The sequence below is a fragment of the Salvelinus alpinus genome, chromosome 23 (genome assembly GCF_045679555.1).
Source record: "Salvelinus alpinus chromosome 23, SLU_Salpinus.1, whole genome shotgun sequence".
In the NCBI taxonomy this organism is placed as follows: Eukaryota; Metazoa; Chordata; class Actinopteri; order Salmoniformes; family Salmonidae; genus Salvelinus; species Salvelinus alpinus.
Genome location: NC_092108.1, coordinates 39,192,566 through 39,215,802, shown reverse-complemented (window position 1 = coordinate 39,215,802; position 23,237 = coordinate 39,192,566). Strand labels below are relative to the sequence as shown.

Genomic DNA, 23,237 nt, shown 5'->3' with positions numbered 1-23,237 from the left:
CTTGGAGTTTGACAAAAGACACCTAAAGACTTTCAGACCATGAGATACAAGCTTCTCTGGTCTGGCGAAAAAAAGATTGAACTCTTTGGCCTGAATGCCAAGCATGACGTCTGGAGGAAACCTGGCATCATCCCTGTGGTTAAGCATGGTAGTGGCAGCATCATGTTGTGGGAATGTTTTTCAGCGGCAGGGACTGGGAGACTAGTCAGGATTGAGGGAAAGATGAACGGAGCAAAGTACAGAGAGATCCTTTATGAAAACCTGCTAGAGAGCACACAGGACCTCAGACTGGGGCGAGGGTTCACCTTCCAACAGGACAACGACCCTAAGCACACAGCCAAGAAAACGCAAGAGTGGCTTCGGGACAAGTCTATGAATGTCCTTGAGTGGCACAGCCAGAGCCCGGTTTTGAACCCGATCGAACATCTCTGGAGAGACCTGAAAATAGCTGTGCAGCGATGCTCCCCATGAAATTCAACGTTGGGTTTCCAGGCTAGGCTACAGGCAGTGTAGGCTTTGTTCTTGCCCTGCACCAACACACCTAATTTAGCCAGTCAAACATTGATTAGCGTTCAGGTTTCTTGGTGCTGGACTGGAACAAAAGCCTGCACACCGTTGCTCTCCAGGACCAGTATTGAAGAACATTGGAGTAAGTCATGCACACACATGCATAGTAGGTGATTTATCTGCAAGTCCATTGACACCAATCAGACCAGCTGAACTAACAACGCTGACCAAGTGACCATGGTTGTTGGTAGTCATCACTGAGAGGAAGGCTTTATAAGTCTAGAGAGAAATTAGAAGAAATCAGGATGAGAACTTCCACAATGAAAGATGAATTTCAGTTTGCTTCAGATCTATGTTCACTGGAGGGGGAGTGAATGGAATTGCCACTATAAGGGACATGATTTAGGATATTGCTTTCACATTTAAATGCCTGTATTGATAAAGACAGCAAAGGAGAGAAAACAGACAAGATAGTTGTGTTGATGTCACTGTAGCAGATGTGAGCTGTAAGCGCATTAGCTCACCCAAAAGTGTGCCATGGTGTTAACTTCAATGGTTTTCTCAATGAGGGATTCTGGCGTGTCCATTAAATTCCTGCCTGTGACGATGCCTGCATTGTTTATGAGAATGCTCACATCCCCCACCTCTCTCTTGACCTGAACAAAGATGTGTTAATAAATCCTCTAAAAGTCTAAGCCGTTGGGGGGGGAGTAGTCTACTAAACTAACATATAGAATGATTTTAAAATACCATGGCTCATTATTTACCTATTTGATTTTGAATTTTAGTACAGCTTTTAGGTATCCCCCAAAAATATTTCTGAATTATTTGAAAAAATATTGAATTTGTCTTTTACCACTACAACCCATAAAACGCATTGAATATAATTTATAAATAGCAAAAAAGAAGCGTTGAAGCGTTTGTCCTATATCTAGGAGATACAAGAAATCTCAGTAAATATTAGTTTTTTGACATATTTAACCCCTTATTTTTGTTGGCACAAAACTACCTCCATAATTCCGTCACTTCTATAGTTCCATGACACTTGTGGTGATCGTAGAGCAAAATGGAGAACACCATGTTGTTCATAAGCATCTCCCCTTTCCATAGAGTTGTCAAGTTAGACTGAACAAAAATATCAAACGCAACATGTGAGGTGTTTGTCCCGTGTTTCATGAGCTGAAATAAAATACCCTACAAATGTTCCATACGCACGAAAAGCTTATTTCTCTCAAATTTATTTTCATCCCTGTTAGTGAGTATTTCTCCTTCGCCAAGATAATCCATCCACCTGACAGGTGTGACATATCAAGAAGCTGATTAAATAGCATTACACAGGTGCACCTTGCACTGGGTACAATAAAAGGCCACTCTAAAATGTGCAGTTGTATCACAACTGCCACAGATGTAACAAGGTTTGAGGGAGCATGCAATTGGCATGCTGACTGCAGGAATGTCCACCAGAGCTGTTGTGAGAGAATGTAATGTTCATTTCTCCACCATAAGCTGCCTCCAAATTTGTTTTAGATGATTTTGCAGTACATCCAACCGCAGACCAAGTGTAACCAGCCAGGACTTCCACATCCGGCTTCTTACCTGCGGGATCGTCTGAGACCAGCCACCCATACAGCTGATGAAACTGTGGGTTTGCACAACCAAAGTATTTCTGCACAAACTGTTAGAAACCATCTCAGGGAAGCTTATCTGCGTGCTCGTTGTCCTCATCAGGGTCTTGACCTGACTGCAGTTCGGCGTCATAACCGGACTTCAGTGGGCAAATGCTCACCTTCGATGTCCACTGGCACACTGGAGAAGTGTGCTCTTCATAGATGAGTCCCGGTTTCAACTGTACCGGGCAGATGGCGTGTATGGTGTCATGGAAATTCGACGATCTGAAATGAATCATTCTTTGTCAGCTCACTGGAGAGGTTCCAACAAACTTGATGCACCATGAACGTCTATCAAGAGCTCCCACAGAGCAGTCCCGTTTAGTTCCCTTATATACTGGTTACAGACATGTTACATAGGCATAGTTCATAGGGTTGGTTCTGGCATGTGTCTGGCACCGTCTCCTATCTTAAAGAACATATTCTGGGCGTCCTGCCAAATAGTCTAAAGTAGGAGGTCATGACAGCCACCCTCATGTCTTTACCAGGCACAGGTAGGAACCAAGGATGGTTTATGACACCAAAGACAAGATGCATGTAATGGGAATTTTAATGTGTGCTTTTCTTATAACCATTTTCTGTGTTCTATTCATGTGCTGTTCTGTAAACCCATTTCTGTGTTCATTGAAGTTGTTGATTGAACAAATCTTCCTCTTATCAGTATCTGCAATTTGGCAGTACGCCCAGACCGTGTTTTGAGAACAAATTAAAGATATCTCAGTTTCAAGGTCTCAGCTTAGAGAGAAGCCTCGTGAGATATTGGTCTGTCACATGTTATGAACCAGTATTGGTCGGTCACATGAATGAAACAAAACGGTAATTATTCATTAATTATGCTAAATCATGCAAATATAACTTGTCTGTGTATAGCCGTATATAAGACAACTGCTGGGTCTGCCCAGGGAGAGCTCCTAATTGACATGTGTACTATGGTGCATTGATTTGGTTGGAATCTCTCCAGTGCGCTGACAATAAACGATTACTCATTTAAGATTGACTTCGAGTGTCCCTGTGTAAGAATTTTCCCACAACATGCACAAAGTAAAATTTCCTTCACATTCCACCCTTTTATCACTTGTGTGAAAATAAATCATTACATTTTAAGGTAAATATTCTTTAACTTCCATGTCATATTTCTAGGGAAGTAAGGGAAATCAACACATAAAACCAGACACTTAATTTCAAGCCCTTCATTCTGGGTTGTACAATCCAATTATTATGGTGATACTATCCTAATGAAGTTGCTTCGATTAATTGGGAGTGAATTTATCAAAACTACACGCACACAGCATGTTAAATAACACAATTTAGACAAACTATGAAACAAAAACACACGCTGCAGCCCATTTGGGAATTGGGATCCCTAACTTCCAAACAGGGATTCCACTCCAGTTGTGGGGAATTATTCTCAGCAACAGTGGCAAGGTATTCGGCGAGATCAGTCATATTAGAAGAGTGATCTGGGATAAAAGTACAACATTCATCGCCATTGATTGCACAAGTGCCCCCTTGACCTGCAAAAAGATAGTCAAGAGCCTCTCTGTTTTGCAGAGCCAGTTTACGCAATTATTTTAGCATTTCCAGTTTTCTCTGCGTCTCTAGAGATCTCCCATATTTGGTCTAGGGTACACGCATATTGATTTTCACAGGGAAGAGAGAGAACACGTTATAACAGTTTCACACCAACCTTGATAAGAATGAGTTTGGGGCAAGGATAGCCCAAGCTACAATCTAGTGGCTCTCCTCACATTTTAGGGGCATATATGTCTCTAGAAGCCTTTCCAAATCATAATTATAACTATTGATAAATTATCCAACCCAAATTTAGAATGACAGTCCTTAGTGCTTCATGTTGGTTCTATCACTTTATTTTAAGACCGTCAACTTAGCACACACCAATACTGGCAGAATGTACATTTATATATACAGTATATTCATCTTATTTTTCTAGCATGAAATTTTCTCATCACTTGTAGTAATGACAGATTGGTATCTCAATGCATTCTTAGTCTAAATTACTATAACTGTTGCAGTGTGCAGACCTCCACAATCAACCTGACAATTTTGGATAAACCTAAATCAATTACGGGCACTGTTGACCACCCCCCTCCCGGCACCCATCCTTCTGGTGTTTCTTCATGTTCTTCTTCAGATAGTGTTTCAGTTCATCCCCCCAATGGCACATGTTCAATGTGGATGGCCTTTGACAATGTCTTTCACTTGAGCCGCCACCGTCCTTTACAGTCCATAATGTCTTTGTCCCTTTTCCTACCAGTACACTAGCATGTTTGGATGGGATCTTTCTCCGTGCTCACTCCACATGGACTCATGTCGCATTCCTGAGAGAAAAGGCAGTTGATCGCTTCGACTGGATGCTGTGTACAGGTTGCTGGCTCGGACTCAGGTCTCACGGTAGAAGTGATGAAAGATGTCAACCATTACCAACATATTTTTCCTTTTACTGGCAGGCATGTGAAGAAAAGCTATTCGCATATTTTCCAAAGGCCCAGGGAACCTACTTTGCATATGTACCATAGGGGACCGGTAATACCCCTTTGGATACATGACTCTCACGTCGTGACTCACATCGTGACTCATGCGTACCAAAAAAACAACAACACTGCCTGTTAAATAAAAAATAACAAATCAAATTACAACTCCATAAAGGAAATAATAGTATCTTTAAAAAAAATTTTTTTTTTTTTAAATTCACCTTTATTTAACCAGGTAGGCAAGTTGAGGACAAGTTCTCATTTACAATTGCGATCTGGCCAAGATAAAGCAAAGCAGTTCGACACATACAACAACACAGAGTTACACATGGAGTAAAACAAACATTCAGTCAATAATACAGTAGAAAAATAAGTCTATATACAATGTGAGCAAGTGAGGTGAGATAAGGGAGGTAAAGGCAAAAAAAAGGCCATGGTGGCGAAGTAAATACAATATAGCAAGTAAAACATGGGAATTGTAGATTTGCAGTGGAAGAATGTGCAAAGTAGAAATAGAAATAATGGGGTGCAAAGGAGCAAAATAAATAAATACAGTAGGGGAAGAGGTAGTTGTTTGGGCTAAATTATAGATGGGCTATGTACAGGTGCAGTCATCTATGAGCTGCTCTGACAGCTGGTGCTTAAAGCTAGTGAGGGAGATAAGTGTTTCCAGTTTCAGAGATTTTTGTAGTTCGTTCCAGTCATTGGCAGCAGAGAACTGGAAGGAAAGGCGGCCAAAGGAGGAATTGGTTTTGGGGGTGACCAGAGAGATATACCTGCTGGAGCGCGTGCTACAGGTGGGTGCTGCTATGGTGACCAGTGAGCTGAGATAAGGGGGGACTTTACCTAGCAGGGTCTTGTAGATGACCTGGAGCCAGTGGGTTTGGCGACGAGTATGAAGCGAGGGCCAGCCAACGAGAGCGCACAGGTCGCAGTGGTTGGTAGTATATGGGGCTTTGGTGACAAAACGGATGGCACTGTGATAGACTGCATCCAATTTATTTAGTAGGGTTTTGGAGGCTATTTTGTAAATGACATCGCCGAAGTCGAGGATCGGTAGGATTGTCAGTTTTACGAGGGTATGTTTGGCAGCATGAGTGAAGGATGCTTTGTTGTGAAATAGGAAGCCAATTCTAGATTTAACTTTGGATTGGAGATGTTTGATGTGAGTCTGGAAGGAGAGTTTACAGTCTAACCAGACACCTAGGTATTTGTAGTTGTCCACATATTCTAAGTCAGAACCGTCCAGAGTAGTGATGCTGGACGGGCGGGCAGTTGCAGGCAGCGATCGGTTGAGAAGCATGCATTTAGTTTAACTTGTATTTAAGAGCAGTTGGAGGCCACGGAAGGAGAGTTGTATGGCATTGAAGCTCGTTTGATCTCATAAGGTAATGGTAAAATAGACTAGAGACAGGTGTCCCACATTCAGGGGCAGCGCTCTCTCCCTGATCTTCACGTGGCCTGAATCGCACATAGGACTATTGATAAATTATAAACTTGTTAATGATCCGGGTACCTTTAACTGCTTTCCCAAGGCACTTGCCTTAGAAAGCCTTTCAAAGGGAGAGATACATAATCATTGATAAACATGTCAATATGAAACCTGTTGATTTAACAAATCTGCTAGGACCTTCAAAAAGTTGGTGCTGGCTTATCAGCTCAATATTCAGTACTAAAAACATTTACTTGGATCTACTTCAATTCTGGACACAGTTCAACGTAATGAAAAAATATTGTTTTAGATTACATTACCTTATTTAAATCACTGGTGCTACCTAAACTATACAATAGAGTAATGGTCAAAAACTTGTTCAATTATTCATACCTCTGTCCCAAATTCCCACACTGTCTCTCTTACAACCTGTTGATTTCAGTGTGTACTGGCGGCTATCTATTGTTCCACCGGAAGCCTATCTCTAACCCAAACAACAGATGACTTAAACACAAGAGCAGTGGACCAGGCCTTGAAGAGTGAGCGGCCTCTAATTTAATATCAGTCCCAATGCTCAATCCCTCCATCTTACTTCTTCAAATTACTAAGACATTGCATTATTGGAGTGCTATCTGAAAGCCAATTACAATTCACTTTGTTACTTTCACTAGTCTCCATATCTGTTTCTTTCAACTAGGACTCGCTTCTCAATCTACTACTACTAATATACACGGATCACTCTCAAACAACGTTCTGCTTTTTCCCCTATTGCAAGGTTTAAAATAAAAATGATACCTTTGTCCATATTGGAAGGCGTGGTTTTCATTTTAGCCTCCCCTAACAATGTTACTTTATATATTTATTTCAAATTTCGATTGGATATTCACTTTCTGCTTCCACTTATTAAGATGGCTATGATTTTAAGATTAACATGTAATGCTTTGGAGGGATCAATATGTATTAACTGGGTTGGCACTGTCTGTCAGTCCTGTGTAGATGGCGCGCTCGGTCCATAATAAGTCTGGCACCTGAGACAGCATAGACAGGGAAACAGATGCAGTTTCCATTTTGCCTACTCACGAATTGGTTTAGAATGTCATCATTTGGGATTTCAATGAAAACGCCATCAGGAGTACAATACATTGTAGCCTTAAGTTTAGTTAACAGAAAATCATTGGTTCTATTTAACAGGGTATGGGGTTTATTTCAAAATGTATTACCAGGGTGGAGGAAATATCATAAGGATTTATAGTTATAATGGTCAGGAGTAAGTCAAGTCCCGTATAATGCTTTAACCTTATCTTTATAAAATTATCCATAAAAGGGACAACTCTGAACTTAGAATACTTTTTACACCACATCGTCTAAGTGTGGGTGTGCAAGTTGTATATTATTATTAATATTGTTACTTCATCTTTATCTCTAGTAACCCATTATACAAATGTTATGTTACTTTATCTCTAGTAACCCATTATATAAATATTACGTTACTTTATCTCTAGTAACATATTATACATTTGTGTTACATCACAAATTCCTCCTCTACACCAGTGTTCTATTCATACAGGGGTTTAAATATTAACTCGTGTTCTATTTAACAGCATATTGGGAGTAGTACCTTCTTTCATATCTCCACATATATAATGATGTTATACCATCACACTCCACTGATGAGTCATGTTATCCTCATGTAATCTAAAGTCATGTCACCCTCAGAGACATTTTATCCTCATTACTAATGAGAAATGTAATCATGTTATACCCCTGTTACTACTCGTGACATGTTATCCTCTGAGACATGTTACTCGAATGAGATTTCTGAGACATGTTAGCCTCTACCTGTAGACCCCCCCCCCCCCCCCCCAGGACTGTAGATAATGTTATACATCGAAAAATTCAGCTCACACAGAACTGGAAAACTCGGCTTACATTCACACTGGAGGTAGTCCCCTGACAGCTCTTATTCACTCAGTACATTATAGCTACATTTCTATCAGCTTATTATCCATATTTCAATCTCTTATTATACAAATCTCAATAGCAATAATTTCAATCCATTTATTATCCATATTTAAATCAGCTTAACATGTCCTTCCACACTTACTCAACCATACACACCTTTCACATATAGAATTACTAATTACCCCATGTGCATCTTCAACGATTATCTTGTTGTTACTTGCTATGCACCGTATGTATCTTCTGTACATATTTAATAAGAACACGTATTCATAAACAACTTGTGTTATTTGTAGTGGCTGCAGACCACGTAGACATTTCTTATAAATGCCTACAAACAGCTGTCAGCGGAGCTTTCCATGGTACCGTTACGCCCTCGCTCTAGTCTTGTCATAAGCCTTCTCTCTAGAAAACTATGGGTACCTTTTTATGCATTACTTACCTTGATTTTATTTTTAATCATTTAAACTTTTTATACAGATTCATTTAAATTGACTTACTGAAATCAGAAGACATGTCCCTCTTTTGTTTGCGGTCGATGCGTCTCCTCCTGGACAGCTCACAGTAAGGATCTGGGTGGGTCTCCTCGTCTTTTGGTCAGACGGGAATTTCCCTAACGCTTCATAAAATGTGACACCCACCGGTTTCTCGCAGACCCCCACTGGAAAGCTCCGCAGGCAGAATCAATCATTCTGTTCGTTGACACCAAATTGTCAAAATTCTTACACAGGGACACTCAAAGTCAATCTTAAATGAATAATTCTTTGTCAGCATGCTGGAGAGGTTCCAACAAACTTGATGCACCATAGTGAACGTCTGTCAGGAGCTCCCACAGGGCAGTCCCGTTTAGTTTCTTTATACACTGATTACAGACACGTTACATAGGCATAGTTCATAGGGTTGGTTCCGTCATGCATCTGGCATCGTCTCCTATCTTAACTTAAAAAACAGCTGTGACTCGTTTCAGGAAACTAGGCGTATGACGCACGTCACTTCATCACAGGAGAGCCATTTGAACGTAAACTTTTTTTATTTTTATCAAAATTTGTTTTAGGCAGAAATGCCTTCTGGAACATGTGAACTTGTATGTGCCTTAATAACAAACGTGTATGCCATCTGTAAATATGAATAAAATTGTTAAATTATGAGTGTAGTTTGTAGGTCATACGGTTAGAACGCCTCAGACAGAAGTTAGCGCATCCCCTTTACAGACTTCAAACGAGTCCCGTGGGGCTTGTGGTCGTTGAGCAAAATGAAGAACACCATCATTCCATAGTGGTCATATTCGTTTGTAGGCCTAAAAATGTTGTAAGAAGATCGATTTTCGGGATGTCTCATGATCTGACAAACACCGCTGTAGCTCAGACACCTTCCTCCGCAGATGCGGAAGGAGACACAGGCGGATGCGGTTGATTGAGACCAAGCCCATAGATATCCATCTTAGACTGATATATTTGAATAGGGACTTTTTTTTTTAAATGTCACTTACAGTAGATTATAGACATAAGGATTTAACATTTAAAAACACTTTACTTCAAAACACATGTTGAATCAACACACATGACATCTTTGTCTCTTACATCCTGGCAAACCAGTTATGGTAAGGATTATTTAACATTGTTGCTATGTACTTATGGACATGGGTAACAGGTTGAAGGGGTCTTAAAAGATTGCCTGGAGTTCAAAACAGGTTTTTACAGTTGATGCAACACCATTGTTCTATCATTTGGTGTTTTGTAGGCTTGGGCGGTATCCAGATTGTCATACCTTCATACCGACCTTGTGCCATACCGGGATATTCAGTAACACTGGGCATTTTTATTCATGACCCTAAGCATGATGGGATGTTAACTCATGAACCACACCGGTGTGGAAGCACCTGCTTTCAATATACACTGCTCAAAAAAATAAAGGGAACACTTAAACAACACAATGTAACTCCAAGTCAATCACACTTCTGTGAAATCAAACTGTCCACTTAGGAAGCAACACTGATGGGAATTGATGGAAATTATGTATAAATGTACCACTAGCCACTTTAAGCAATGCCACTTAATACAATGTTTACATACCCTACATTACCCATCTCATATGTATATATACTGTACTCTATATCATCTACTGCATCTTGCCATCTTTATGCAATACATGTACCACTAGCCACTTTAAACTATGCCACTTTATGTTTACATACCCTACAGTACTCATCTCATATGTATATACCGTACTCTATACCATCTACTGCATCTGCCATGCCGTTCTGTACCACCACTCATCCATATATCTTTATGTACATATTCTTTATCCCTTACACTTGTGTGTGTGTAAGGTAGTAGTGTGGAATTGTTAGGTTAGATTACTGTTGGTTATTACTGCATTGTCGGAACTAGAAGCACAAGCATTTCGCTACACTCGCATTAACATCTGCTAACCATGTGTATGTGACTAATAAAATTTGATTTGATTTGATTTGATTTGATTGACAATAAATTTCACATGCTGTTGTGCAAATGGAATAGACAAAAGGTGGAAATTATAGGCAATTAGCAAGACACCCCCAATAAAGGAGTGGTTCTGCAGGTGGTGACGACAGACCACTTCTCAGTTCCTATGCTTCCTGGCTGATGTTTTGGTCACTTTTGAATGCTGGCGGTGCTTTCACTCTAGTGGTAGCATGAGACGGAGTCTACAACCCACACAAATGGCTCAGGTAGTGCAGCTCATCCAGGATGGCACATCAATGCGAGCTGTGGCAAGAAGGTTTGCTGTGTCTGTCAGCGTAGCGTCCAGAGCATGGAGGCGCTACCAGGAGACAGGCCAGTACATCAGGAGACGTGGAGGAGGCCGTAGGAGGGCAACAACCCAGCAGCAGGAACGCTACCTCCGCCTTTGTGCAAGGAGGAGCAGGTGGAGCACTGCCAGAGCCCTGCAAAATGACCTCCAGCAGGCCACAAATGTGCATGTGTCTGCTCAAACGGTCAGAAACAGACTCCATGAGGGAGGTATGAGGGCCCGACGTCCACAGGTGGGGGTTGTGCTTACAGCCCAACACCGTGCAGGACGTTTGGCATTTGCCAGAGAACACCAAGATTGGCAAATTCGCCACTGGCGCCCTGTGCTCTTCACAGATGAAAGCAGGTTCACACTGAGCACATGACAGACGTGACAGAGTCTGGAGACGCCGTGGAGAACGTTCTGCTGCCTGCAACATCCTCCAGCATGACCGATTTGGCGGTGGGTCAGTCATGGTGTGGGGTGGCATTTCTTTGGGGGCCGCACAGCCCTCCATGTGCTCGCCAGAGGTAGCCTGACTGCCATTAGGTACCGAGATGAGATCCCCAGACCCCTTGTGAGACCATATGCTGGTGCGGTTGGCCCTGGGTTCCTCCTAATGCAAGACAATGCTAGACCTCATGTGGGTGGAGTGTGTCAGCAGTTCCTGCAAGAGGAAGGCATTGATGCTATGGACTGGCCCGCCCGTTCCCCAGACCTGAATCCAATTGAGCACATCTGGGACATCATGTCTCGCTCCATCCACCAACGCCACGTTGCACCACAGACTGTCCAGGAGTTGGTGGATGCTTTAGTCCAGGTCTGGGAGGAGATCCCTCAGGAGACCATCCGCCACCTCATCAGGAGCATGCCCAGGCGTTGTAGGGAGGTCATACAGGCACGTGGAGGCCACACACACTACTGAGCCTCATTTTGACTTGTTTTAAGGACATTACATCAAAGTTGGATCAGCCTGTAGTGTGGTTTTCCACTTAAATTTTGAGTGTGACTCCAAATCCAGACCTCCATGGGTTGATAAATGTGATTTCCATTGATAATTTTTGTGTGATTTTGTTGTCAGCACATTCAACTATGTAAAGAAAAAAGTATTTAATAAGAATATTTCATTCATTCAGATCTAGGATGTGTTACTTTAGTGTTCCCTTTATTTTTTTGAGCAGTGTACTTTGTATCCCTCATTTACTCAAATGTTTACTTATTTTGGCAGTTACCTGTATATGCGACATTTGTATCTTAAAGCATAACTGAGAAATAATTCATTTAAGTACAAATGTGACATTTTGGCCTTACCCAGGCATCCTTTAAGACTCCATAATTATAATCTGGAAGTGTTACAAAGCAAAAATGTGTGTCATATGAAGCTTTACCGCTTGCTCTGTAATATGAGTAGTATTTTGATTTACATAACAATTCTTACATTAATTTATGAATATTGAAAGTCTAAACATTAATGTAGAAAATATACATTTTTTATTGAGCAAATTGTTCTATATATTATTAAACCCACTATGGCCATATCAAAGTTCCAGAGTGGGATCTAACTTTTAGAGTTATGATCCAATCTGTAATGTAAGCATTATCACCAAGCATTATCACATTATCATCAAAATGGTCACCCTGTTACTGATTTTCAGGATGTGCAATGATATGTGCAAGTAAAAGGAGTGCTGTGGTTTGTTGCATTGCCAACTATGCCAATTCCTCTGTATAAAATAGGCGTTAACTTTGAAAAATGTATTGAAAAGGTACATTTATTTTTGCATATTTTCAGTATTCATGTTTCTATATTCATAAATGTAATCATATTTTGTAATATTTGATTGAAATCAAAATACTACTCATATTACAGTGCAAGGGGTAAAGCTTCATATTACAACTTTTTTGTTGCTTTGTAGCATCAACAGATGAAACATTGCGGAGTCTTGAAGGAGTCCTGGGTAAGGCCAAAATGTCACCAATGTTCTAAAATCAAGAAATGTTTTATAATGCTTTTAGGTTACAAATGTCAAATATATGTAAACAATCCTTGCTCCAAAGGAGCATACTATGGATTACATTGTGAAAATCCAAAATACCATGGTATTTTTTTGGTTCTAGTTTCACAAGGAATCCCCATCTGTCATGTGGCTCTACTTACGTTCTCATCAACACTGGACATTTGGTAAGCAGCTTACTCCCTCGTTTCCGATTCATTCAACGTGCCTCCAGCACAATAGATTTTCCAAACATCAGTTTGCTTTGACAGACAGTTTACTACACACAATGGAAAGAAGAGGGGGGTTGGTCAACCTCCATGATGACTGTAGTAATAATGAATAAGTCACCAGCAGCATAAGACAAAGCCGGGCAAGTCCATGGTAATGGAATCACCTCGAGACTCAGATTTTTCGCTTTAAAAATGTATACCAAACAAAAACCATTGATTTCAAAGTTGAACTCTATGCACAAGGGCTACTTTTAACAATTACGCTGAAAAACACATTTACAGGAAGAACTGTGCAGATACAAATTTTGGTTACCAAACTTTGCATCTGCACAGTTTTCCAGTGGAACATTTTTTTAAAATTTACTGTCAATTGTTCAAAGTAGTCATTGTGCATAGAGTTGTATGGTTTGTTAAACTTTGAAATCTATGTTTTTTGTTTGGTATACATTTTAAAGTGAATAATCTGAGTTTAAGCATAATTTCTGGTTCGTGGAATTGCCCAGCTTGCATTTATAGGAGAACGCATGCTTGTTAACAGGTGAAAAATATTCATCACTGAGGGTCAGCACAGGTCCCCCGGCCCCAGATACACCATATTCAAGTAATTAAAGTCCTTATGGAAGATGAGTCATCGATTGATTACCTGGTCAGCCACTCTGTAGACCTCCGCCTTGTCACTGCAGTCACACTGGTAGTGGTGGACCCTAGTTGCCCCTTTCTCCTTCACTAGTCTTGCAGTCTCCTTCATGCCCTCCTGGTTGACATCCCACAGATCCAGAGAGACGCCAAGGCGGGCAAACTTTTCTGCCATGAGCCGGCCAATGCCGCTTCCCGCCCCCGTGATCAGGATGATTTCCCCGGTGACATTTTTCTTCTTGAGTCAGATGAGCGGTCTGACAAATGCCTCCATGTTGTAATAGATGGGCATCACAATGAACAAAGGTTTCCAAGAGGACATTCATTTTGCTGACCCCTGGAAAGACAGTTGTTTTGGTTTAACTGTTGTATGCTGGCTAATTTGTTTGTGCTCGTTGGAGATCCTAATAAGCAAGAGATCTGATGAATAGATTGCAGATTAGCGTGATTTGATCTAAAAAGGTCAACGTTCAACTGATAATATAATGTATGAAATGTACTCATGAATCCACACGCCAAACACAACTTCAATTCAGTGATGTAGACAAACTTTTGGTGCACTGAATGATAGGATAGAGCGAATAAAAAGTAGCAAATTCGGTCAACATCATTTCCCTATTTAAAAATGTATCTAAATGTAACCAATGCAAATTTACCTCAATAGACAATCAGCTCAACCTTGGATATTTTGTATCGCCTCCTTTCAACACTGGACATTCGGGTCTTTAATCGACCTTCGCACTCCGCGGCGAGGCGCATGGTAATTAAAGCAAAAAAGATACTCACTAAAACAGGAATTTGTCTACTTATTTCTTGTTGACATATAAACTACCTTCCGCGTGGTTTCTTCGTTGCTTTTCCCGTCTTCAAGTGCCTGAACAGCGCAGCCGAGCACACCCTAGATTTGATCTGGAGCCTCTATGTAAGGTCACATGACACCCAATCAAAACTTGAGTAAGGAATTATGGGATTTAGGTATGTATGTTTGTCACTCAAAAGGTCCTTCAGGCTAAATTTTTAAACATTCTTTAGATTATTTATATTTTAGCATGTAAAAATAAAAACAGATTTTGTTCCATACAGAAAATAAATGACCAACTAGATACATACATAATCACATGATACATAAGTAACAATTCACATTTTTTTTAAGCATATGCCTAATGAGGGCTGACAAGACATTCAATTAATTTGCATTGATTAATGAATACCATTAATATTTTGACATCTTCCTATTTGACATAACCATATATAGAGCTTTGATAAATATGATAGATATTCATCTATACATTTGATAAAGGCCTTATCTATATGATGTATGCATCTGCCAACATTTTGGAAGTGAAATTCTGTGGATATACACTGAGTATACAAAAAATTACGAACACCCGCTCTTTCCATGACATAGACTGACCAGGTGAATCCAGGTGAAAGCTATGACCCCTTATTGATGTCACTTGTAAAATCCACTTCAATCAGTGTAGATGAAGGGGAGAATGCATGTTAAAGAAGGATCTCTTCAACTCGATATTAGGAAGGTTTACTTAATGTTCTCTACACTCAGTGTAGATATGGTGGTGCCTCTGAACACTGAAACTAGAGAAAGTGTAGATATTAATGAATGTGGCAGAATGGAGCGGGGCTATCAATCCTCTTTTGTAGAAATCTAACTTGTGAATCATATTTAAAAGACTGCCTTATTGTTCTGAAGAGCATATAGACCTCTAGGGGGGGATTAAGTTAAGCAAAATATCTAGCCAAGCTGTGAAGTTTTGGGACTGTGTGAAGTTGGGGGAGCTAAGAGACAACATCTAAAGGCAATTGCTGTCAATATTTTGTGTTCACTTGAGCAATGTGTACAAAAATATAGACAGGCCACAAAGCACCTACATTTGCTTAATACATCTCCCCCAAGCTGAGTGAATCTGTCAAATGAATCCAATCCTCACCACTAACACCAGAATTATTATCAGGTGGGCTTGGCAGAGTGAGACAGTAGCATTAGCTCCACTTCCCAGGCTGACAAACACATCAAACAGCCAGAACAAGACAGAGCGGAGTCCAATTATTTCTGCAGGATTCATGGGTTTATTAGGTTTTGTACAACTAATTGGTCTCAAATGCTGCTCTGTTCTCTATAGAAAGAACACGAAAGTAGGACATTTTCAACTGAAAGCAACATGTTTCGACATCAACATACTGAGATAAGTGTGAGCACGGTGGAAAGTAGTACTAGCCACCGACATATTTTCATCTTACCTTGCCAAGAGATTCTGGGCAAAACTAAATAACCAACTAACAAATTTAAAAACGGTTTGGATGACACAACAATACCCTAGGTAAGTCTAAAATCAACTAACACTTCAAAAAAGTTAACTATCCATTTAAAAACAGTGGCAAGTCAAAGAGAGAAAGCAAACAGGTCATGCCATGATTAGTTTTCCACACATGCCCCAGCCGGCGTACACCACAATGAACACGGGTTAATTTATAAATAACCAAACCCATAAAACATACAGTACTGGTTGCCATAAATGGAGTTATCATCACCTGATAGGCTAAGTGTTTTTTGTCACAGTAAACCCAAACAAACAAAAAGCAGCACAGTACAAGCACTACAACAGAATAAGAATGGATCATCTGATCAATATTGAGAGTCCAGACTCATCAGGAGGGGTTGGAGAAGGGGCCGACCCCTAGTCCATGAATCCGCCATATTTCTTCTGTATCTCAGCCAGGGGGGAGTCAACCCCCTGCCCCTCCCAGGAGCGTTTCAGGAGCCCCCCCTTGTTCTTCTGATCCTCCAGCCACTCAGGCCTCCCTACCCTCCTCATGAAGCCCCCATAACGCTTCTTCAATGGCCTGCCCACCACCTCCAGAGCCCCGAAGTCCCCCCCTCTCCTCATGAACCCCCCGTAGCGCTTGGCCAACTCTCCGTCCCTCTGCCCCTCGGCCTCTGAATTCAGGATCTTCAGGATCTCCAGACGGATGTCCTCTTCCTCAGCCACTGGGTTGTTCTGTCCTCCCTGCACTCCTCCATCCTGTACGGGTGGGCTCCTCCTGATCATGAACCCCCCGTAGCGCTTCATGAAGCCGCCATACTTCTTGGCCAGCTGGTGCTGCTCGTCCTCCACCTCTTCCTGTTTGATTTCGTCAACAGCGACAGGCTCCTCCTCCAATAGGACGTCTCGGCAGAGGCGGAGCTTCGTGGTGTCCAGGCTACCCTCACATTCTATTGAGCATGTCTGCAAAGATATGAAGGGGAGGGGAACCTCAAAACACAGAAGTGGAGCAGAGGCTCACAAACCCATTTCCTTTCTGTAAATCTAGTTTTAATTGGAGACTTGTCTCTATCAAGGGGCACATGGTACACAGCCGTGAAGAAGCAATATATTGTCTGGAGTGACATAGTGATATATGTTTTGCCATAAAAAGGCAAATTGTACATATAGAGTAGTGTTTAATTAGACAATATTTAACAGGAGCAGAAACAAGTCCAATTCTGGTGCATGAAATAACTGGGTGCGGCAGCTATTCTCCAATGCCAGAGAGACACAGTTGGATGTACAAACAAATTGATTCTATTTGCCTATACCAATATGTTATGATACTTCTCTATTAGTTTTAAGAGTAATTAAATAAGTAAGATGGGAAACAGATGGAGGGACACTTTTATCTGGTTCATTTTACAGCTTCTAGCAAACACAGTTAATGAGACGTTCCTCAAAGCCTGTTACTAGCCTACATCTAATGCCTCATAGCACTTGTCTTTTTATTTCTGAGCACATCAAAGCAGCAGAGAAGAGGGCTTTTGTATAGCCTACAGATAATTCTGAATACATTATCTCATGGAAAATAAACTTCTCAGATTCATTTTTATTTTACTTTATTTTATTGGAGGTATTTGAATAATATGAAAAAAATGATCTCTAAGAACAATTATAAACTGGGTTGTTGGAGCCCTGAATTCTGATTGGCTGACAGCCATGGTATATTTAAGCAATAAGGCACGAGGAGGTGTGGTATATGGCCAACATACCACGGCTAAGGGCTGTTCTTATGCAGGATGCAACGCGGAGTGCCTGGACAGTCATTAGCTGTGGAATATTGGCCATATATCACAAACCTCCGTGGTGCCTTATTGCTATTATAAACTGGTTACCAATGTTATTAGAGCAGTAAAACTCAATGTTTTGTCATACCCCTGGTATACGGTCTGATATACCATGGCTGTCAGCCAATCTGCATTCAGGGCTCGACCCACCCAGTTTATATCAGATCGTATACCACGGGTAAGACAAAACATTTATTTTAACTGCTCTAATTATGTTGGTAACCAGTTTATAATAGCAATAAGGCACCTCGGGGGTTATTGCTTAAATAAACTCTCTCTGAAATATGTCAATCAAACCCTGAGAAAATGCTTGAATTAATGAAGAGTAAAATTTAATTGAGGCTGTATTGAAGCTCATAACCACTAACATGCTGCCCCCTGGTGAGGCTAAAACACACTAAGTTCACAAATAAAGACAGGTTTTCTGGAGGCTAAACTCTTTTTATTTTGTATTTATTTAGGTAAGTCAGTTATGAACAAATTCTTATTTTACAATGCGGGCCTACCCCGGCCAAACCTTCCCTTAACCCGGACTACACTGGGCCAAGTATGCGCCGCCCTATGGGACTCCCGATCACGGCTGGTTGTGATACAGCCCGGGATGGAACCAGGGTCTGTAGTGACGCGTCTAGCACTGAGATGCAGTGCCTTAGACTGCTGCGCCACTCTGAGCCCTCTTACCTTTCATCGTGGTACATTTTTGTAATTTGTTGTTCGATGTTGACCATTTGGGATAAACTAGTACTATTAATTGTCTAATCAGCAAAAATATTGTAATCGGATTATAGATACTGAAAAACTAGATGATTACTTTGAGGATTACTTTTAAATTCAGAAAGGAGATTTGCAAAAAAGATATTTGACACTTCCCTGTTTTCTCAATGACATTCAAATCAGAATTGAAAAAAGGTGCAAGTTTAAGTTTGTTCCACCTGAGCGAGTCTGACCACAAGTCAGGGACCACTATGATGACATACCAAGTGGCTTTGATGGATCGTAGGAAAAGAGCAGGAATAGGCTTTTGTAGGCTACAGTCCAAGTTATGTCTTCCAATGGTACGACTGCTGTCTGCATTCAAAGATTATCCTATTTGAATAAACGCTTGGAGGTAAGGATGACAGCAGTGGTGTAGTCTGAGGCGATACGGATATCACTTATTATTGTTATCTACATACCGCATTGATGTGAATCACACTGCTGCTCTCTCATTTAGCTATTTGCGCCTTACGGATTGTGGTTGTTGTGGATGGCTGTTCACAAATCTAAATGTGTATTTCAACCCAATAATGGTTGAATTCAAGAAGTTTAAACTGCCTATCAATCATTGTTTTTGAAACCAGTAGACAGCCAGTGAAAAATGTACTCTTGCAACAGTTGTACAGTGCGGATCCCAGACTATGGAATAAAAGGTTGGCTTTTATTGCTCAATCTAATTCATGTTGATTAAAAAATTTCATCCATAGGCCTAATGAACACATGTTCAAACTCGTACACTTTTTATAGACTTAAAGGGGCAATCTGTAGGTGCTACATCCATTTTTGGACTTAATATATATATATATATATATCCATTGATTCTTGAAGAATATAACTTAGTTCAACTGTCACACTACATGAGAACCCAAAATATAAGCTTGTTTTTCTCCAATGTTTGTAAAAATTGTAAATGTAAGCAAATACTGTATATCCTCATAACATGGTTAAAAAAATCATTTTGATATCATGGATGGTCAGTCCTTGCATCCGTAGCTCTGTCTATTAATCTGAGAGTGGTTACATTTCTCCAGGCCTATCCCTCAGCTTTTTACCAAAACAGAGGTGGGGTGGGGTTTTGTTATTATTTCATCTCTGGTTTTCCCCTTTAAACAGCTGCATATTATCAAGATATCAAAGTGTCACCAACAAAAAGTTAAACAATAGGTCTATAGCAAATGCCGAATATGGCATTCCTTTTTCACATGTAAATAACACTTTTCAGTGGTGCTCAAAGCATGCCATTCCATGAGTGCAGCATTTATTTTTCAAATCGAATCAATGAGCCCAATCAGTCCTCCATGACAACACAATCATAAACAACGGAGTAGGGCTGGCTAATAAGTCTTTCGTTTTTGGGTCATGCTCAGGTAAAACAATTTGGCTAATCTATACTTCCATATTTCCAAGTCCTATTGTTGAAGATCAAGGGGTATAACATTTATTGGAATGACTGGAATTCTGATAGAATTTGGTTTTTAATATTAAGATATAATTTAATCAAAATATTATATGTAGTAGAAAGCGATGGGTTAGAAGAAGCCTACATAACCAGCCCATAAAGTAAAAATGTACATCCATATATAGCAGGCCAGGTGAACTTTAACATTGATTTATCCTGCAATAGATGTGGTTCAATTGGTAACATACATTTTTGTCTTCTTCTAATGCCTCTTAAATTAAGGGGAAAGTAATCTAAAAGTAACTGGATGTAATCAGATTATGTTACTGAGTTTGGGTAATCAAAAAGTTACATTACCGATTACAATTTTGGGCAGTAACTGTAATGGGTTACATTTAGAAAGTAACCTACTCAACCCTGATTGCATGGAACTCCATTCGGTCTCATATTGCTCAAATAAACAGCAATCCTGGTTAAAAAAACAGATAAAGCAACACCTCAAGGCACAACCCCTCACCCCTATTTGACCTAGATAGTTTATGTGTGTATGCATTGATATATAGGCTATGTGTACCTTTATTTATTTTTTATATAGTTCTGTTCTTGAGCTGTTCCTGTCTATTAATATTCTGTATTATGTCATGTTTCATGTGTTGTGTGGAGCCCAGGAAGAGTAGCTGCTGCTTTTGCAACAGCTCATGGGATCCTAATAAAAAAAAAAAAAAAAAAAAAAAAAATACATGTCACCATTAATATCCGCACTATGAGGAGATTTGATGGAAGTCCCTCTTTTTAACTCACCTGAACATTACTTTTCTTTGTTCTTTCTGTGTTGGTCCTTTTCCTTACAACCCATTATGTACAGTTTCACTAAATATGATTTTAATAATGCAAGATTTTAAATCCCAGCAGTCTTTAAAATTACATTCAGGAGCAAAAGGTTTTTAATAGTTGTTTTTAATTCATAATAAATAAAAAAAAGTGTAATATAATATTGGAATGGAATATAAATAATAACATTAAATAACATTGGAATATAACATTTAATAACAATAACTTAACTAATTAACTCAGTGTAACATTGATGTGGCAATTCTCTTATGCTCTGCTATTGCACGATTCTAATTTGTACCTGTAGGTCACAAATAAATCTATCCCCAGTAAAATTGGAGCCCAACTCATGAGCCTACCTCCTGCACTGCCTACACCTAATCCAGTCCCCACCTGTGACTGAAAACAATGGGAGAGATATCATTTGAAAAGCTATCTATCTATATGATATAAAATGCTGTGTAAAACAGCTAAAATTCTATAAAGTTGCATTAACTGTAAAGCTATCAGTAACTAGTGGAAACATTTACCACTGAAATTAAGTTACGTTATCTTTTTTATGTACTTTACCTCAGATGATCTGGTAGTAAGGTTGCTAGCTAGTACTCCTAGCATCTTATGCTAACTAGTTAGCTGGCTAGCATTTACTGCTAGAGAAGTTGCTAGCTAGCAAGTTAGCATAAACTAGCGCTAACTGGGCTAGTCATTGTCTAAATGACAGGTAGAAACACATTCATAACCATAAGGGGGGGGGGGGGGGGGGGGGGGTGAGTTGCCCCCAACACACTCATCCAACATATTACTACTTTACTAAAAGAATATCTACATTTTTCTCTCTAAACAAGTTGATTATTTAAGGCTTTCCTACTTGTATATATATATATATATAAAATAGATCTATTTTCATTGGAATATATCTACAACTACAAAAAATGGATCAACTTACCACAAAATCCTTTTGTTGAAATATCTCCAAAATGATGACACAGAGGATATTTTTGTTCAACAAGAACAGTGCCAGCCAGGGAAAGTGTTGGGGAAATAATTTGATGACATCTTGTGGTCTTTATGTGAATTACATGGGGGGGGGTTACCCCCTACTACCCTACTCATGTAATTTTAAAAACTGAATGATGGGTGCAAAGAAATGTCTCGAGGTTACATGTTGTCACCAGTTAGACCAACAACACAAGTTGTAGCCTACATAAAAATTCAACCGAAACTATTATGACATTTCATATTGATGCAGTTAAAATGATGGGTTTCCTATTTTAATTGTTATTACATTAATTGCCTGCCTGCATCAAAATAAATGAAAAAGAGCTTAATAAAGTCGTGTTCCAAAGATACATGCACCTCACACAGCATTGCCTAACATTGAAATCACAAAAATAAACAGGTGGGTAGCCTACTGCGTAATCCTTCCCACGAAAAAGTGACGCGGAAAAAGTAGCACCCAGCTAATTTACTTTAAAAACATTTAAATTAAAACATGTCCAAAATGTACTAATTGTTGACCTACCAGGGTGTTAATTGCCGTCTGTTGTCCCAGTATGCGGTTGAGGCAGAGCGCACAGTCCTTCTCGCAGTCCGCTCCGACCGTGAGCGCAAAATACGCACAGAGAAGCAGCCTCCATAGTGAGTTCCCCGGGACAGCCATAGACTGGAGAACATGTGTTTTGGGAGAGAATCCACCAAGACTTGATTAGAAAACGTTTGTGATTTAGAGTTTTACTTACTGTTCATTTCTCACGAAGTGCTAAATCATGGACTATACGAAAAAAGCCATTAATATCCTTAATTGGACTATAAATTCTACTCAGTTATCCTCATTCCAAAGTTGCCAAGAAAAAACAAACCATCAAAAGCCAATATACTTGCCTCAGTTTTTTATGCTTAGTTCAAGCCCTGTGGTGTTGCAGTAGGAACGGTTGATTGTGAGGTTTTATACCAAATATATTATTTCCCCCGGTGCCTACCAAGTCGCTGGAAAAAAACACATTTAGAACTGTTGCGATTGAGCCAATCAGCTTTCTCAAGTCTCACGGATGGAAGAGCTCGTCGTTCACGAAGCTAAATACTCAGGAGGATGCTCAAAATGGATGCTCGTCTGAGCTGAGTTCATAATGCAAGTTCAGTATCTTGATAGGTATAAGTAGTCCTCGGAAAACGTAATCATTATGTTTCTAGTCGTCAGAGGGGAATCTCACGCATAGACTGACGCAATTCATATTCCTTAGATTTATTTGACCTTGTAGCTTATAATAGGAAGTTTGGAAAATGTAGGCTATTCAGTCATACTTTGACTACAGGTGTGGTATGTGAGTCACTTCTTGTAATAAGCTTTGTGTTTGCATTTAATAATGGGGTCCACACTTATTTGTTTTAACATAATGACAATTTCCAGTTAATTTTGAAACATGGTGGACCAGTTATTTGTGTCAC

General features: G+C 40.0%; 2 protein-coding genes across 2 annotated transcripts; both read right to left on the bottom strand.

The window, feature by feature from the left end:
- Window positions 1–654: 654 nt before the first annotated feature.
- Window positions 655–14,451, bottom strand: LOC139551269 (epidermal retinol dehydrogenase 2-like). The gene is made up of 4 exons (XM_071362741.1): window positions 14,371–14,451; window positions 13,700–13,930; window positions 1,032–1,163; window positions 655–786 (listed from the first exon to the last, which is right to left on the bottom strand). The coding sequence occupies exons 1-4, from the start codon at window positions 14,449–14,451 to the stop codon at window positions 655–657; spliced, it is 576 nt and encodes a 191-aa protein (XP_071218842.1).
- Window positions 14,452–15,757: 1,306 nt separating this feature from the next.
- Window positions 15,758–22,928, bottom strand: penka (proenkephalin a). The gene is made up of 3 exons (XM_071362243.1): window positions 22,674–22,928; window positions 22,315–22,455; window positions 15,758–16,937 (listed from the first exon to the last, which is right to left on the bottom strand). Exons 2-3 carry the CDS (start codon window positions 22,450–22,452, stop codon window positions 16,389–16,391), a joined length of 687 nt encoding a protein of 228 aa, XP_071218344.1. The 5' UTR covers window positions 22,453–22,455; window positions 22,674–22,928; the 3' UTR covers window positions 15,758–16,388.
- Between the last annotated feature and the right edge of the window lie 309 nt (window positions 22,929–23,237).